We start from the raw sequence: 15,414 nt of genomic DNA, 5'->3' as shown, positions 1-15,414 counted from the left end.
CCGTTAGACGCATTCGCTTCTCCCCGCCCCTTTTGCAACGGCCGTAAAGATTGCCGTACAGGCGGAAGGTGAACATCGCTGCAAAAGAGTGATAATTTCACACAGTAGGTAAGAGAGATGAAGATGCAATTTGGCTCAATAAAAGTTGGCGGGGAGGGAGAGGAAGCAATATTGTTATCGTTATTGCCTTCCCCTCTTAATCTCAAGGAAACTGGAGTTTCTAGTTTGTTATTTTTGTAAGTCACTGACACCACTTCAGGGACTGCTAGGCTAAATATGAACTACTAGCTGTGAACTACTAGGCCCTTTTTTGTAGAGGTGGTGATCAAGCGTCATCATTTTGGTTATCTTTTTTCACAGATTATGCATATCTTGTTATATTGTGGTTTTACTGAATGCGTTTCCCAAGCAGCTGAATGGTAACATTTGTAGGAATTCTCACATTATACCTTCACAAAAATCTGTGAGTTATGTTAGGCTGGGACGTGATGGCTAGCCCAAAGTCACCTAGTGGGGTTTTGAACTTAGGCTGGCCATACCCAGATTCAGCATCCTATCCACTTCCTTGTACTAGCTTATATGTCTGTCCTCCCATGCAAAATAAATATCATTTAGAAGTTGCTATATAAAGTAGTGCCCCATTTGAAATGCAGTTGTGCGAAATCCAGACAGGTGCTTATTACCCTTTTTATTCTCTTTCTCAATAGCATCATGGACGCACGTTTTACCCGTGGAAAGTCTGCTATCCTTGAACGGTCACTCACCCGACCCAAGACTGATGTTAGCCTCAGTGCCTTTTCATTATTGTTTTCTGAGATTGTGCAGTACTGTCAGAACAGGGTCTACTCTGTTTCTGAGCTTCAGAACAAACTTTCTGAGCTAGGTCAGCAGGTGGGTGCCCGTATCCTGGATGTGTTGGTGATGCGGGAGAAAAATGGTAAGAGAGAAACCAAGGTCATCAACATTCTCCTGTTCATCAAGGTTACTGTATGGAAGGCTCTCTTTGGGAAGGAGGCTGACAAGCTGGAGCAAGCCAATGACGATGACAAGACTTACTACATCATCGAGAAGGAGCCTCTTATCAATACTTACATTTCTGTTCCCAAGGAGAACAGCACACTCAACTGTGCTTCCTTCACAGCGGGCATCGTGGAGGCTATGCTCACTTGCAGCGGCTTCCCTGCCAAGGTGACAGCCCACTGGCACAAGGGAACCACCCTCATGATCAAATTTGATGAGTCAGTAATAGCACGTGACAAAGCCCTGGATGGCCGCTGACCGCTTCATTTGATTTAATCTGGATTGTTTGTGTGTGTATGTGTGTATGTATATGTATATATACACACATTTTGACAGTATCCTAAAATAACTACGCTGACCATGCTTGGTGCATGGTAATGGAGAATCAAGTGGCATCGGAACAAATGACTGTGTCCCATATACTGATGGTAAATGTTTCTACAGCATTTGTACTGATTCCACAAGACCACTTCTGCTTCCAGAAATCTACCCTTAATTCTGTTGCTTGACTCTTGGCGAAGGCTTGAAGAGGGAATGCAGTTCACTTTCCTAGCCAAGAGATAGCGTAGTCTTGATTTGCATATGAGCTATGTAATTTGTTGTAAAGATTCCTCTCATGCTGTTGTATTGGTTTTGTTGTTACCCCGCTGACATTGCCACTAGAAAAGCACAGATGAAAGGTTATTGCTAGGCTGCCAGCTTTGGAATGAGCTAAATTGTCTCTACTCATTCTGTTGCTGCTTCTTACCTAGTACCTATCAGTTATTATTTAACTTTGCAGTCTGCCTTAGCAAATCAAGTGAAACCCACAAATTACATTAGTTTGCTTAAGAGTGGCTCAGACTTGCAAATGAAGCACTTTAAGTAGAAAGCTCAATGACAGGGGTAAAACACACCAGAACTGGTGAGAGCTTTGCCTGCTTCTGTAAAATACACTGTTCACTGCCCATGTTTCTTCTTTGAATACTTGTCCCCACACCTGAGGAAAATTTCTAAGAGTTATGAAGACTCCTTTGATAGTTATTCCAAGAGCTGTTCTTACAGGGCTTTCCCTCAGCATAACTGATCCTTCACAGTGTTTCCTATTTGCTCTGAGAAGAGAGGAAAGTGATGTCACCCCCCCCCCAACTTAGATTTCTCTCTCTTTTCCTTTTTTCAAAAATGTTAAAATAAATTAACTAAAATACCAGGAATATACTGTTGAAAGATATTTTATTGCAGAAATCTCATCTAAACCAGTCAGTTTCAAATCATTCCATACAGTGAAGATGCTAATGGTTTTGAAGAATTGTTTACCTGGTTAATAAATTCCATAAAGTAATCCATTAAGGATGTTTCTCTCGCTCTCGCTCTCAACTTCATTTAGTTTTTTGTTCCTGTTCTGTGCACAGTCTATTTCCAAATAGCATTGAATTGTTGGGCTTATGTTGCCCAGGACTCTCTCCTGCTGTGAGTGCCCACAGGCCCTGTCCCTGCCTCCTTCCACCTGGTTTAGGGCGGGGCCTGGAAGGCCTCATAAAGGACTGCTGCCGCTGCTCTGCTGCTGGTGCTGCCCAGGACTCTCTCCTGCTGTGAGTGCCCACAGGCCCTGTCCCTACCTCTCTCCACCTGGTTTAGGGCGGGGCCTGGAAGGCCTCATAAAGGACTGCTGCCGCTGCTCTGCTGCTGGTGCTGCCCAGGACTCTCTCCTGCTGTGAGTGCCCACAGGCCCTGTCCCTACCTCTCTCCACCTGGTTTAGGGCGGGGCCTGGAAGGCCTCATAAAGGACTGCTGCCGCTGCTCTGCTGCTGGTGCTGCCCAGGACTCTCTCCTGCTGTGAGTGCCCACAGGCCCTGTCCCTGCCTCCTTCCACCTGGTCTAGGGCGGGGCCTGGAAGGCCTCATAAAGGACTGCTGCCGCCGCTCTGCTGCTGGTGCTGCCCAGGGGAACTTGAAACAGCACAGAGTCCTTTTTAAAATGCTTTTTAAAGAATTTTTAATGTTTTTATCTTCTTTGGGGTGGTAGGTGGGAGGGATTTTTAGTTGGGTGTGGGAATCTGTTAAATTTTAGTGTATTTGTAATTTTTATTGTTTTTGGTTTTATTGTTTTATTGTGTTTGGGATGGTAGGTGGGAGGGATTTTTAGTTGGGTGTGGGAATCTGTTAAATTTTAGTGTATTTGTAATTTTTATTGTTTTTGGTTTTATTGTTTTATTGTCTTTTTGTGTTCTTCTTTTGTTGAGTTCTTGCTGTTTTTTACAGAGGTTTTATTTTGTTTTTAAGGGGAGGGGTCAGGGCTGCCCGGGAGGGGATCCCAGCAAGCAAAATGGCTGGGGCAGATTCCACAGGGGTGTGTGCACTGGAACAACCGATCTCAGTGGTCACGGGTAGGAGGAGGAGTTACGCTAAGACCAGACCATGTCATTACCGAGGAGGCAGACTTAGTCGTTGTCTGAGGACTATCCCTGCCTCCAGGTCTGGTCCTGACCGGACGGATATTGGAATCAGCAAGGGATACCCACATGACCTGAAGGTGCTGCTGTGCAATGCCAGGTCGATGATGAATAAGACCACCGCCATTCACGACCTGATTGTGGATGGAGGATTTGACCTGGCATGTGTGACAGAGACCTGGTTGGAGGAAGCCGATGGGCCCGTTCTTGGCGCTGCTTGCCCACCAGGTTTCTCTTATGCACAGCAACCCAGGCCATCTGGGCGGGGAGGGGGGGTTGCAGTGATTTTTAGGAAGTCATTAGTTTGCACCAGGCGTCCTATTGGGAAGACCCAGTTCTCTGAGTGCATGTTCTGGAAGTTGGGCAATAGAGGCAGTACAGGATTCCTTTTGGTGTACCGACCTCCCCGCTGCACCAAGGATTCCCTGCCCGAGCTGCTTCAGGTCGTGTCGGATGTGCTCCTGGAGACACCTAGCTTGGTTGTCTTAGGGGATTTTAACATCCATGCCGACACGACCTTACAAGGAGCCGCTCGGGACTTCGTGGAAAGCATGGCCACCATGGGGCTGTCCCTGAATAAGTCTGGCCCAACTCATAGCCGCGGACATGCCTTGGACTTGGTGTTTACCTCTATGGATGTTGGTGATCTGACATTAAGTAAAAGCGAAACAAAAGAAGTGCCATGGTCAGATCACTTTCTGGTGCAACTGGACTTCTCCGCAACCCTTTCCCTCTGCAGGGAGGTGGGACCGATTCGGATGGTCCGCCCCCGCTACTTAATGGATCCAATTGGCTTCCAAAGAGTGGTAGGGGATGTTTTATCCCATGTCGATGGCCTTTCAGCTGATTCCCTGGTGGCCCGCTGGAATGCGGAGTTAACCAGCGCTATTGACTGTCTGGCTCCGAAGCGCCCTCTCAGATTGCATGGAGCCCGGACAGCCCCGTGGTTTTCCCCGGCGCTGAGGGCAATGAAACAGTCATTGAGACGGCTAGAGCGCCGGTGGCGGAAAACTCATTTTGAATCAGACCGGACACGGGCTAGAGCTCAACTTCGAGCCTACCAAGTGGCAATGGCGACGGCGAAGAGGACCTTCTTCACCGTCTCCATCGCATCTGCAGAAAACAGCAGCAGGAGACTCTTCCAGGTGGTTCGCAATTTAGCGGAACCACCTGCTCCATCCGGGCCCAGTACGGGCCACATGATCTCCTGCAATGATTTTGCAAAGTTTTTTGCAGATAAAGTCGCTCAGATTCGGGAAGAGGTAGACTCCACCGTGGGAGCAGGGCCGGGGCGGGGGAGTGCTAGAGTCCTGTCTAGTCAAGTTTTGTGGGATCAATTTCAATCTGTTACCTCCGAGGATGTGGACAGGCTGCTTAGACGAATGAAACCAACCACCTGTCTCCTTGATCCTTGCCCATCCTGGCTTATAAAAGCTAGCCAGGAAGGGCTGGGCGATGGGCTTCGCGGGTTGGTAAATGCTTCTCTCCATGAGGGAGCCTTCCCAGACCCGCTGAAAGAGGCGGTTATTAAACCGCTTCTTAAAAAACCATCTTTAGATCCGGCCAATACGGCCAACTATCGCCCAGTCTCAAATCTTCCATTCTTGGGCAAGGTGATTGAGCGAGTGGTTGCGGAACAACTCCAGGCACGCCTGGAAGAAGCGGACCATTTGGATCCCTTCCAGTCAGGATTCAGGCCTCATCATGGGACTGAAACTGCCTTGGTCGCACTGGTCGATGATCTCCGGCGGGCTAGGGACAAAGGTAAGAGCTGTTTCCTTGTTCTGCTGGATCTCTCAGCGGCTTTTGACACCATCGACCATAACATCCTTCTGGACCGTCTAGAGGGCTTGGGAGCTGGGGGCACTGTCATGCAGTGGTTCCGCTCCTTCCTCCTGGGCCGTGTTCAGAAAGTGGTGGGGGGGGATGAGTGTTCAGACCCCTGGGCGCTCACTTGTGGGGTGCCTCAGGGTTCTGTCCTCTCCCCCATGCTTTTTAACATCTATATGCAGCCACTGGGAGAGATCATCAGGGGGTTTGGGCTGGGTGTCCATCAGTATGCTGATGATACCCAGCTCTACCTCTCTTTTAAATCGGAACCAGTGAAGGCGGTGAAGGTCCTGTGTGAGTGCTTGGAGGCGGTTGGAGGATGGATGGCGGCTAACAGATTGAGATTGAATCCTGACAAGACAGAAGTACTGTTTGTGGGGGACAGGAGGCGGGCGGGTGTGGAGGACTCCCTGGTCCTGAATGGGGTAACTGTGCCCCTGAAAGACCAGGTGCGCAGCCTGGGAGTCATTTTAGACTCACAGCTGTCCATGGAGGCACAGGTCAACTCCGTGTCCAGGGCAGCTGTTTATCAGCTCCATCTGGTACGCAGGCTGAGTCCCTACCTGCCCACTGACTGTCTCTCCAGAGTGGTGCATGCTCTAGTTATCTCTCGCTTGGACTACTGCAATGCGCTCTACGTGGGGCTACCTTTGAAGGTGACCCGGAAACTACAACTAATCCAGAATGCGGCAGCTAGACTGGTGACTGGGAGCGGCCGCCGAGATCACATAACACCGGTCCTAAAAGACCTACATTGGCTCCCAGTACGTTTCCGAGCACAATTCAAAGTGTTGGTGTTGACCTTTAAAGCCCTAAACGGCCTCGGTCCGGTATACCTGAAGGAGCGTCTCCACCCCCATCGTTCTGCCCGGACACTGAGGTCCAGCTCCGAGGGCCTTCTGGCGGTTCCCTCATTACGAGAAGCCAAGTTACAGGGAACCAGGCAGAGGGCCTTCTCGGTAGTGGCACCCACCCTGTGGAATGCCCTCCCACTAGAGGTCAAAGAGAACAATTACCAGACCTTTAGAAGGCATCTCAAGGCAGCCCTGTTTAGGGAAGCTTTTAATGTTTGATGGATTTCTGTATTTTAGAATTTCTGTTTTTTTTGGAAGCCGCCCAGAGTGGCTGGGGGAACCCGGCCAGATGGGCGGGGTATAAATAATAAATTATTATTATTATTATTATTTGTTTTTATTATAAATATGTAAGTGAATTTATTTGTTTTTTGTCATAGTGGAAAAAAACTTCAAAGTGGTTTACAAAAAGAATAAAACAATAAAATTTATTGGTAATAACAATTAAAACAACAATTTAAAACATTCAAAAAACTAAAACCAGCAATAAACAAAAAAACACAACAAACAGCATTCTAGATATCTAGGTAGACTTCGCTAAACAATGTTTTAGCAGGTGCTGAAAAGAGTACAGTGAAGGTGCCTGCCTGGTATCAATAGGAAGGGAGTTCCAAAGTATAGGTGCTACCACACTAAAATATCATTTTTACAAATGCAGAATGGGTATTATGTGGCACCTGTAATGGTGCCAGTTCCTCAGTTTGAAGTGGTCAAGTGGACATATATGGGGTAAGGTGATTTTGCAGGTAAACTAGGCCCAAATTGTTAAATACTTTGTATACTAATAGTAACACATTGAAACTGGCCTGGTAGCAAATCAGCAACCAGGGCAGATCCCTGAGTACAGGTGTTGTATGCTGACAAAGTCTCACCCCTGGCCTGGCAGCAACTTTGCACTAACTGCAGCTTCTGGATCAAGTGACTAGGGAAGCCCCACATAGTCCATTGCCTTGAGGAAATGTGGCAACACTTTCCCAGTCTAGGAATGGTTGCAGCTGTTGAACCAGCCACAGTTGGTAAAAGGCACTTCTCGCCACTGAGGCTGCCTGAGCCTCCAGTGATAGAGCTGCCTCCAGAAGCACCCCAGAAGTAGTGTCTTGCATCATAACTCATTTTGGATAAAAACCATCAAATTGATGCTTCTTAAAAGTGGGAGAAGTTACAGTTGACTCAATGATTCTATTACTCTATACTGTACTTACAATTCCAAGAGAGGACTCTTGTATATGCTACTTGATCACTCTCAGATGTAGGACTAATTCCTTCCCCTCCCTATGCAGTTCATTAGAAAATTATTAAATAAGATTACAAGTTATGGAACGTAACCAATAACCACTTTTATGCATTCTTGCTAAAGCCTACATAGAATTGCAGACTTCTACCAGTCTTAACAGTTTTTGCTCATTGTCTTTTGATCTACTGATCAGGGTGCATATGATGGCTTTTATTCACCACCAAAAGCTGTAAACTTATCTTGGAACAAATTGAGCTTTTCCTGTAATCAGATGCTTGCAGATGCTGAGTAGGTAGGAGGTACAACTCATGATACAAATGACTTGATGGTGATCATAACAACTAAATTGTAAACGACTTCCATCGAATAAGAGCCACCTCTGAGGAGGTGTTTGGCTTGTGGAAACAGGAACTTAAGTGCGAAATACATCCATATAGCTTTAGGAGACCATACAACTTTTCTCCCAGCAGAGAAGTGACTGTGACAGCAGGGACACATTCTGAACCAAAGTAAGGCATGTTACATTTTGTTAAGTGCTAAGTAGTTGCAGAACTGCAATGCTTAAAAGTGTCCACACCATCTTTGCAAGGGAGGTGCACGAGGAGGAAAAAAACAGAACAACAAATTGTGCTTTCCCTTGGCTTTTACCAAGTAAACAAGAAGACTCCCCTACCCCAAGCAGTGAGGTGGTGCTAGGGGTGGGCATTTAGGGGCCTGACTCATTTGTGGCTTACTAGATAGAAGAGAAGCTGATAGTGACAGAAAGGAAGCACAAGTGGCTGTGTTGCATCTGCCCCAAGAACTCTGACTTGGAGCAGCCTTAACCTACCATGGATGACGGCTATCAGAATGAAGAATACTACAATGACAATGTGTCAGAGAGAATATCCCACACTGACGAAGTGCACTCGGAGTTAGAACCTACAAAAGCAGGTAACGGAGAAGGAGAAGAAATTCTCAAAGGGTTGCTCTGTTTCTGTAATAAAGTGTTATGTTCACACAACAGAAGCAAAATAAAGGAAGTGTCCTTAGCTACGGAAGGTGTCTTATTCCCAAGTGAAATTTGTAACTACTCACTATGCCGTGTAGCCACAGTTCTCCAAGAGCAATAAAATGTCTTGCTGCAGAACTCAGATGTTTTTGTGGAAACATTGTAAGAAACAGTCACATTTTTCACTACAGTTTAGTTAATGTCAGGTGCTTTTTGCTAACGTTTGGCTTGCTGTATAAACTTTCTTAAAATGGATATCTGCTAAAAAGTGTCAGCTCTTGAAACATTTTTCTCAATTTTTAGAGATGTGTTCCAAAGGGCTCAATTTTCAAGAGTGAGGGTTGAATGGTGGGGCCCCTGTTCCACAGTGGGCAAAGGTTAGAAGCAACGTCTGAAGTAGTAGGGAGACTACTAGTCTGCAGCCATCAAATTGACTGGAAAAGGAGCAGTTTAGTATATCTGGAATCTCTTGGTACCTCCAAAAAGTAAATCAATACATTAAACTGAATTTTGGGAGAAATATTTGCCAAAGTGAAGAGGCTGACCTGAAACATTGGTCAGGACTAGTGATGGGGGTGGGGAAATCATATTACTACAGTAGTTTATTCACGTTCTCCAAGGCTTATGTCTCACTATCCCCCAAAGACATTTCACTCAAAGCAGGAGGGTCCAGAAGGTAGCCCTAGTATTGCCTATACAGTGGTACCTCGGTTTATGAACTCAATTGGTTCCGGAAGTCTGTTCATAAACTGAAGCGTTCATAAACTGAAGCGAACTTTCTCATTGAAAGTAATGGAAAGTGAATTAATCCGTTCCAGACGGTCCGCGGAGTAAGCGTTCATAAACTGAAGCAAACTTTCCCATTGAAAGTAATGGAAAGTGGATTAATCCGTTCCAGACGGGTCCGCGGAGTACTTAAACTGAAGCGTTCATAAACTGAAGCATGGGTGTAATTGGTTCCGGAAGTCTGTTCATAAACTGAAGCGTTCATAAACTGAAGCAAACTTTCCCATTGAAAGTAATGGAAAATTAATTAATCCGTTCCAGATGGGTCCGCGGCGTTCATAAACCGAAAATTCATAAACCGAGGTGTTCATAAACCGAGGTTCCACTGTACTAATACGCTCTTAATAAAATGCAATACATAAATGTTATAAATGTAGGAAAGAAGCCACCAAAAGAGCCATATTCCCATTGGTTTGTGTTAGTTTCTTACCTGTGCACTGTAGAAAGAGAGGGCTGGATGTGCACCCATCCAGGGTGCAGCAAGACCCTTCCATCCAGAAAGTCACAAAGCAGACAGTCTCTTAGAAGTGCTTTCTCCTCTCTGTAGACTCAATGATTTTGGACCAGGGATATGAGAATGCTGAGCCGGAATATGAGTACATCGGGTTTTCTGGCATACGGATGAGAAGGCTACCGGACAACAGAGGGAAAGCAGAGCCAGGTGAAAGGTTCAATGCACTTGACAAATGATATTATGAACTTTTCCAATGTGCTTGGAAAACTCTGGGAATATGCTTGTGCAATATATGAAACTGTCAGGGACTGGGCAGAGGAGGAATGGTGGAGACCACCTCACTAGCCTGACCCTTCCAGAGAAGAAGAGGACTGTTTAGAATTACAACAGGGATTTGAGGGAGGTCACAGCTCAGAGACTGTGGGGAACCTAAAGCCTGGGGGCCAAATGCTGCCCAGACCTCAGGACACTCCTGGAGTCATGCTTCCTCCCCAGGCCACAGTCCTTGCTTTTTAGCATCCTTGATTGCTTTTCCTGGCTGGAATTTGTCCTTGAACTGTGCTAATGCCTCTTGCTTGCCTGCAAGATTTTTAGTTTCTGAAATTTTCTGACACTCCTACAGCTTCTAGGTGGCTTACTCTTCTTTATTTGCAGCACCGTATACATTTGAGGATGACAAGTGGGGACCTTTTGTCAGGAAACCCATCAGCATCTTCTCACTTCTGCTGCTCTGCTGCCTTATCATGGTGAAAGCCGCTTTTGTGATGACATCTGTTAGATGTAAGTCCATATCTGGAGAAGGTTAAACATTTTTTTTGTTATTACTTCTCTGAAGCTTAAAGCATGATGCACGTAGAGTCTACTCAACTCAGGACATCCAGACGTAGAACATCCATAGCAGATGACTCTCCAGCCTCTAATTAAAGACCTACAACAGGGGAGAGTCCACTACTGTCCTTCGAAGCTGGTTCCACTGCCAAACCACTCTTACCATCCAGAATGTTTTCCTGTTGTTCAGCCGAAATCTTTCCTCCTGTAACTTAAGCTCACTAGATCTGGTCCTGCTTGCTGAGGCAGCAGAAAATAAGCTTCTATGTGACAGCCCTTCAGGTGTTGGAAGAGTGCCACATTTCCCCCACCAACCCCCCCCCCCAATTAACCAAACCAAACCAGGATGAATATGCCCAGTTCTTAGTTTACACCTTTATTTATCTTCATTAGCCAGTGGTCCTCCACTGAACCCATTTTATTGTCTCTATATCCTTCTTGGACATGGTTATCCAGATGAGGTCTGACTAGTGCAGAATAAAGTGGGATTATGAATTCCCATGACTTGGAAACTATAGGCCTGTTAATGAGGCCAAATATTGCCTTAGCCTCCCCACCCCTTCTTCTTCTTGCAGCTGCATCACACTGTTGATATACATCAGTTTTAAATCATTGCTGATTAGCTGGTACTTACTGCAACTCACTTCACAATATATGACAAAATCAGAAACCCTGTCTGGAGGGTTGTAAGAAACCCCAGAACAGTGTGCAGGGGGGAGGAGAGGGGAGATTTTTCTACCTGGTAAGCTGAAATACTTGCACTGATGGAACAATAAAGGTAAAGGTAAAGGGACCCCTGACCATTAGGTCCAGTCATGACCGACTCTGGGGTTGCGCGCTCATCTCACATTATTGACCGGGGGAGCCGGTGTACAGCTTCCAGGTCATGTGGCCAGCATGACAAAGCCGCTTCTGGTGAACCAGAGCAGCACACGGAAATGCCGTTTACCTTCCCGCTGTAGCGGTCCCTATTTATCTACTTGCACTTTGACGTGCTTTCAAACTGCTAGGTTGGCAGGAGCTGGGACCAAGCAACGGGAGCTCACCCCGTCACAGGGATTCGAACTGCTGACCTTCTGATCAGCAAGCCCTAGGCTCTGTGGTTTAACCCACAGTGCCACCTGCGTCCCAATAGAGATGCTTAATTCCACCCCATGTCTGTAACTCTATGGCATGATCCTTCAAAGCACACTGCGTGCTAAGTGAGACCAGGCATTGGAATGAAGTGAATACTGTACAAATATTACAATGTCTTTCTTGATTTTTCCTTTATTATGGTGAAAGTTGTGAGGAAGTGGCACACCATCTTAAGGTCAGTAGGGTATGTGGGTTGAATGGGAAACCTAAATACCCCTTTTGGATTTCCAAAAGGTGGCAGGTCCCCATGTCTCTGCTGTCACACTATTGTGTTATTAACTATCATATGATTAAAAACTCCTAGATATTGTATCATTTGCTGAATGTTCATGTAGTGTCTGACACCAGTCATAGAAATATCGGATGAATGACCAGTGGAACATTTTGGGTGCACTTGCTGTGGGATATATTGTTTAAGGCTCCATATCCTCCAGGCTTTTCAGTGTGTCCAGATGAATGGGTAGCATTTCGGGAGAAATGCTATTACTTCCCCATAAAACCAGGAAGTTGGGGTGAGGTCAGAAGCTTCTGTCGACGCCTGGGTGCAGATCTGATGATAATTGACAACAAAACAGAACAGGCGAGTCTCTCCTGTCCTGACTCTCTCGTCTAAGATGTGGAGATTCGGAGACTGTTGCATAGGACATCCTCTCCTTGCTAGGTAGAAATTACTGCAAGCAGGCAAACAACAGATGGCAAAGAACTGCCTTCCCATAAAATCCAGACTTAAGTAGAGACAGAAGAGAAATTTGATTGAGTTCACATTCAAAGGTGAACCTACCCTAATTCACAATTTCTGAAACAATATGTGAACCAAAGTGCTGTCATCTTTTAAGATTTGCATTTCTCTGGATTTTGCAATGCAATCCTTGTAATGTGTACAAAACTATATACCAGGGTAAACAGTGCACATAAATGAACATATTACTGGAAAGAACATGCAAAAGTGCTTGGCAAAAATATTGGGCAGCAGGTAAGGAGTAATTTGATTCTGTTTTCATTTTGTCTAGGACTTTCTGATTTATAAAATGGATTCCACAAAGAAACTGTGGATTGGCTTGCGTTATGCAGAGGGTGTACCAGGGTGGCAATGGGTGGATGGTACAGAGTTGACCTTCGAGTGAGTAGAATTCCTCAATGCATCATCCTTTATCTTTACACATTGAGACTGAGGCTCAGAAAGCTTTAAGAATTTCAGCAGTAAAAATTTGGAAGTGTGTTTCCAATAATATGGACAGGAAACAACACATTCACATCAAACCTTTAAAGCACTCTTATTCTTTATCAGTCATGGCTTCACCCAGAGAATCCTGGGAGTTGTGTATTAAGTTTCTCCTAACAGCTCTCAGCACCCATAGCAAAGAAATAAATGTAGGGTGTTGATGTGACCATTGTGTATATATGGTCCGTATGGAGGTGGGTGTTACATGGAGTGCCAGCTTGGCCAAAAGCCTCCCATGTTAATTCTCCTTCTTCCATCAGATGTGGAGGGATAAAAACGGGGCTGGGCCAGTATCCCTGTGCTGTATGTGGTGCTTTGATCAACTGATTGTCAGGGTTTTAGTGTGTCCCACAATGGGTCATATGATGTCATTGTGATGCCAGGTGATTGATAGGCATCCAGCCCTACCCACCTGTCACATTTGGCCTGTGGGTGGAGGAGATAAGGATTCAACCCACTAGTTATATCCTATTCCTCAGCCCTGGTCTTTAATCCAAACAGCGGGTACTTGTATTTATTAGATTTTATAGGTGGTAGATAAAAGCATGAAGGGCATAGCAGGAAACTTGGATGGAGAAGGAAGAATATAGATCCTGCTGCCACCAGAGTCATTGAAGTACACGGTACTTCAATATAAATGACAAGTAAGAAAGACTATGTTTGATCTGGGATTGGCTCTGTGAAAGCAGCACCATCCTCTTTGGTCAATGTGCTGGTCTCTTCTTCACATGCACCACAATCTTAGCCATCTTTATTTAAAAGTCAGTACCACTGTGTTTAAGGGAGATTTCCTCCCAGGCAAAGTGTTCCTAGGATTGCAGCCACTTGCAGTTGATCCTGCTGCTCAGAATCTGCAGAAAATTTGAGGCCAGTAGCTGTTTCTTCCCCAACTTCATGCTCTGCTCCCTTTCATCCCCCTGCTGGTATGTGACTCGTGCTGTTTTATGTTTTTCAGAAACTGGGAGATGCCAGATAACATTCAACTTACCGACAAATATAATTATAAAACCCATTGTGTTGTTACATCAGATGAAGCCTCAAAGGGCAAGTGGAACAACATTCCCTGTGATAAGCTCCATCAGTCTGTCTGTGAAAGGGACAAGGAGGTGACCTGCGTTCTGCAGTCTCCACTTTCACCACACTGAAATCATTTGCTTTATTTTTATTCCATAGAAACAATTTTTTTAAAAAGATAATTGTACAAAGAAAATACAGAAGAAAAGCAAAAGCAGCTTGTAGCAAGGACATACATCAGTCAAACAGATGTGTCACTGCTGTGAAAACATGTGCTCTATTCCTAACAGTATTTCATGGTTTGTTTTCATTGTATTAAAAATCAACAACTACAAGGCAAGACAACCAACCAAGTATTCCCCAAAGCTTGGGTTAAAAGGTGCGTCTTGTTGGAATCCTAGAAACCAATTCAAACACTAATTAGACTCAGGCATGTTGTTTATATGAGGCTGGTTATCCCACAAACCGCCTCTCAAGCAAATGTAACAATTGCATGCACAATTAACGACCCACTCAGAGTCCCATCTTGACTTGAAGGTTTTCAGAAGTGTCTCTTGGAAGTGGCTTAGTCTGAATATCAGCTGTCATTGCATTGGTTTGACAATACACCAATTCAATATGTCTGTCTTGTATTACCTAATGCACATGGTAGTATTTTACCCTAATGTGTTTAGTTCTTGCATGAAGCTTTTCTTTGTGATAATTTCAAACAGCTTTAACTGTGCTCCATCAACTGAATAGGTTTCTACATACAGGTTTCTGCTATGCATGGCTCCCAGCTCAACAAAATATACACGTGAGTAAATTTTCCTAGCTAGGAGATTTACACACCCTGCATGTCTTTGTTAACACAAAGACTGCATGATCCTTTTGTAATGAAACCACATTCTTTTCCTTTTAAATTGTTTGGAACCATTTTTCTTCTTTATTTTTACTTCCAATGGATGGAGAATTGTTTACTGTAACTTCTGAAACTCTGTAAGTGAAATCTTTATTTATTTACAAAACAAGGTGTCTGTGATTTATTCTAGCCTAAGTATTTTTGTGGTTTAAAGGGGGATGAAGGCATATGCAGAATCTAACTAAGTTTTAATGTGCTTGGTAGCAATCGGCCTATCTCTGCGAGGAGAGAGGAAGAATCTATTCCCCAAGCTTCTCTTTCCAACATCACATGTTAGTATGCCTTTTAAATATAAGCAGATGGTGCCGTGCACACATCTAAAAGGTAGGGATTCTGATAGTCCAGAGGTCACCACAGAGAAGGCTCTGTTGCATACCACTGTCCCACAGATTTCTGAGGGTGTCAGAATTGTTTCCTTTGTCAATCACAACCCTCAAGTTATTTTGCATCAAGGAAAGAGGCCATTCAGGTATTTAGGATTTCATATTTGGCCACCTCATGAGAAGAGAAGAATCCTTGGAAAAGACCCTGATGTTGGGAAAGATTGAGGGCACTAGGAGAAGGGGACGACAGAGGACGAGATGGTTGGACAGTGTTGTCGAAGCTACGAACATGAGTTTGACCAAACTGCGGGAGGCAGTGCAAGACAGGAGTGCCTGGCGTGCTATGGTCCATGGGGTCACGAAGAGTCGGACACAACTAAACAACAACA

At 45.0% G+C, this 15,414-nt stretch overlaps 2 protein-coding genes across 2 annotated transcripts; both read left to right on the top strand.

Moving 5' to 3' along the window:
* Positions 1-11: 11 nt before the first annotated feature.
* On the top strand, positions 12-3,041 carry TRAPPC5 (trafficking protein particle complex subunit 5). The gene is made up of 2 exons (XM_035104804.2): positions 12-108; positions 708-3,041. Exon 2 carries the CDS (start codon positions 712-714, stop codon positions 1,276-1,278), a length of 567 nt encoding a protein of 188 aa, XP_034960695.1. The 5' UTR covers positions 12-108; positions 708-711; the 3' UTR covers positions 1,279-3,041.
* Positions 3,042-6,550: 3,509 nt separating this feature from the next.
* On the top strand, positions 6,551-14,241 carry LOC118081487 (asialoglycoprotein receptor 2-like). Its single transcript, XM_035107972.2, has 6 exons — positions 6,551-8,302; positions 9,694-9,807; positions 10,255-10,380; positions 12,000-12,145; positions 12,576-12,685; positions 13,743-14,241. The coding sequence occupies exons 1-6, from the start codon at positions 8,200-8,202 to the stop codon at positions 13,930-13,932; spliced, it is 789 nt and encodes a 262-aa protein (XP_034963863.2). The 5' UTR covers positions 6,551-8,199; the 3' UTR covers positions 13,933-14,241.
* The last annotated feature ends 1,173 nt before the right edge of the window (positions 14,242-15,414 follow it).

The sequence above is a fragment of the Zootoca vivipara genome, chromosome 2 (genome assembly GCF_963506605.1).
Source record: "Zootoca vivipara chromosome 2, rZooViv1.1, whole genome shotgun sequence".
Lineage (NCBI taxonomy): Eukaryota > Metazoa > Chordata > Lepidosauria > Squamata > Lacertidae > Zootoca > Zootoca vivipara.
This window is presented reverse-complemented; position numbering and strand designations above follow the sequence as displayed.

Excerpts from the sequence above, each read along its gene's own strand:
- TRAPPC5 (XM_035104804.2), top strand. The coding sequence starts at position 712 with ATGGACGCACGTTTTACCCGTGGAAAGTCTGCTATCCTTGAACGGTCA.
- LOC118081487 (XM_035107972.2), top strand. The coding sequence starts at position 8,200 with ATGGATGACGGCTATCAGAATGAAGAATACTACAATGACAATGTGTCA. Across the intron at positions 9,808-10,254 it reads CAGAGGGAAAGCAGAGCCAG|CACCGTATACATTTGAGGAT; the intron begins GTGAAAGGTTCA and ends CTTTATTTGCAG. Across the intron at positions 12,686-13,742 it reads GGTACAGAGTTGACCTTCGA|AAACTGGGAGATGCCAGATA; the intron begins GTGAGTAGAATT and ends TATGTTTTTCAG.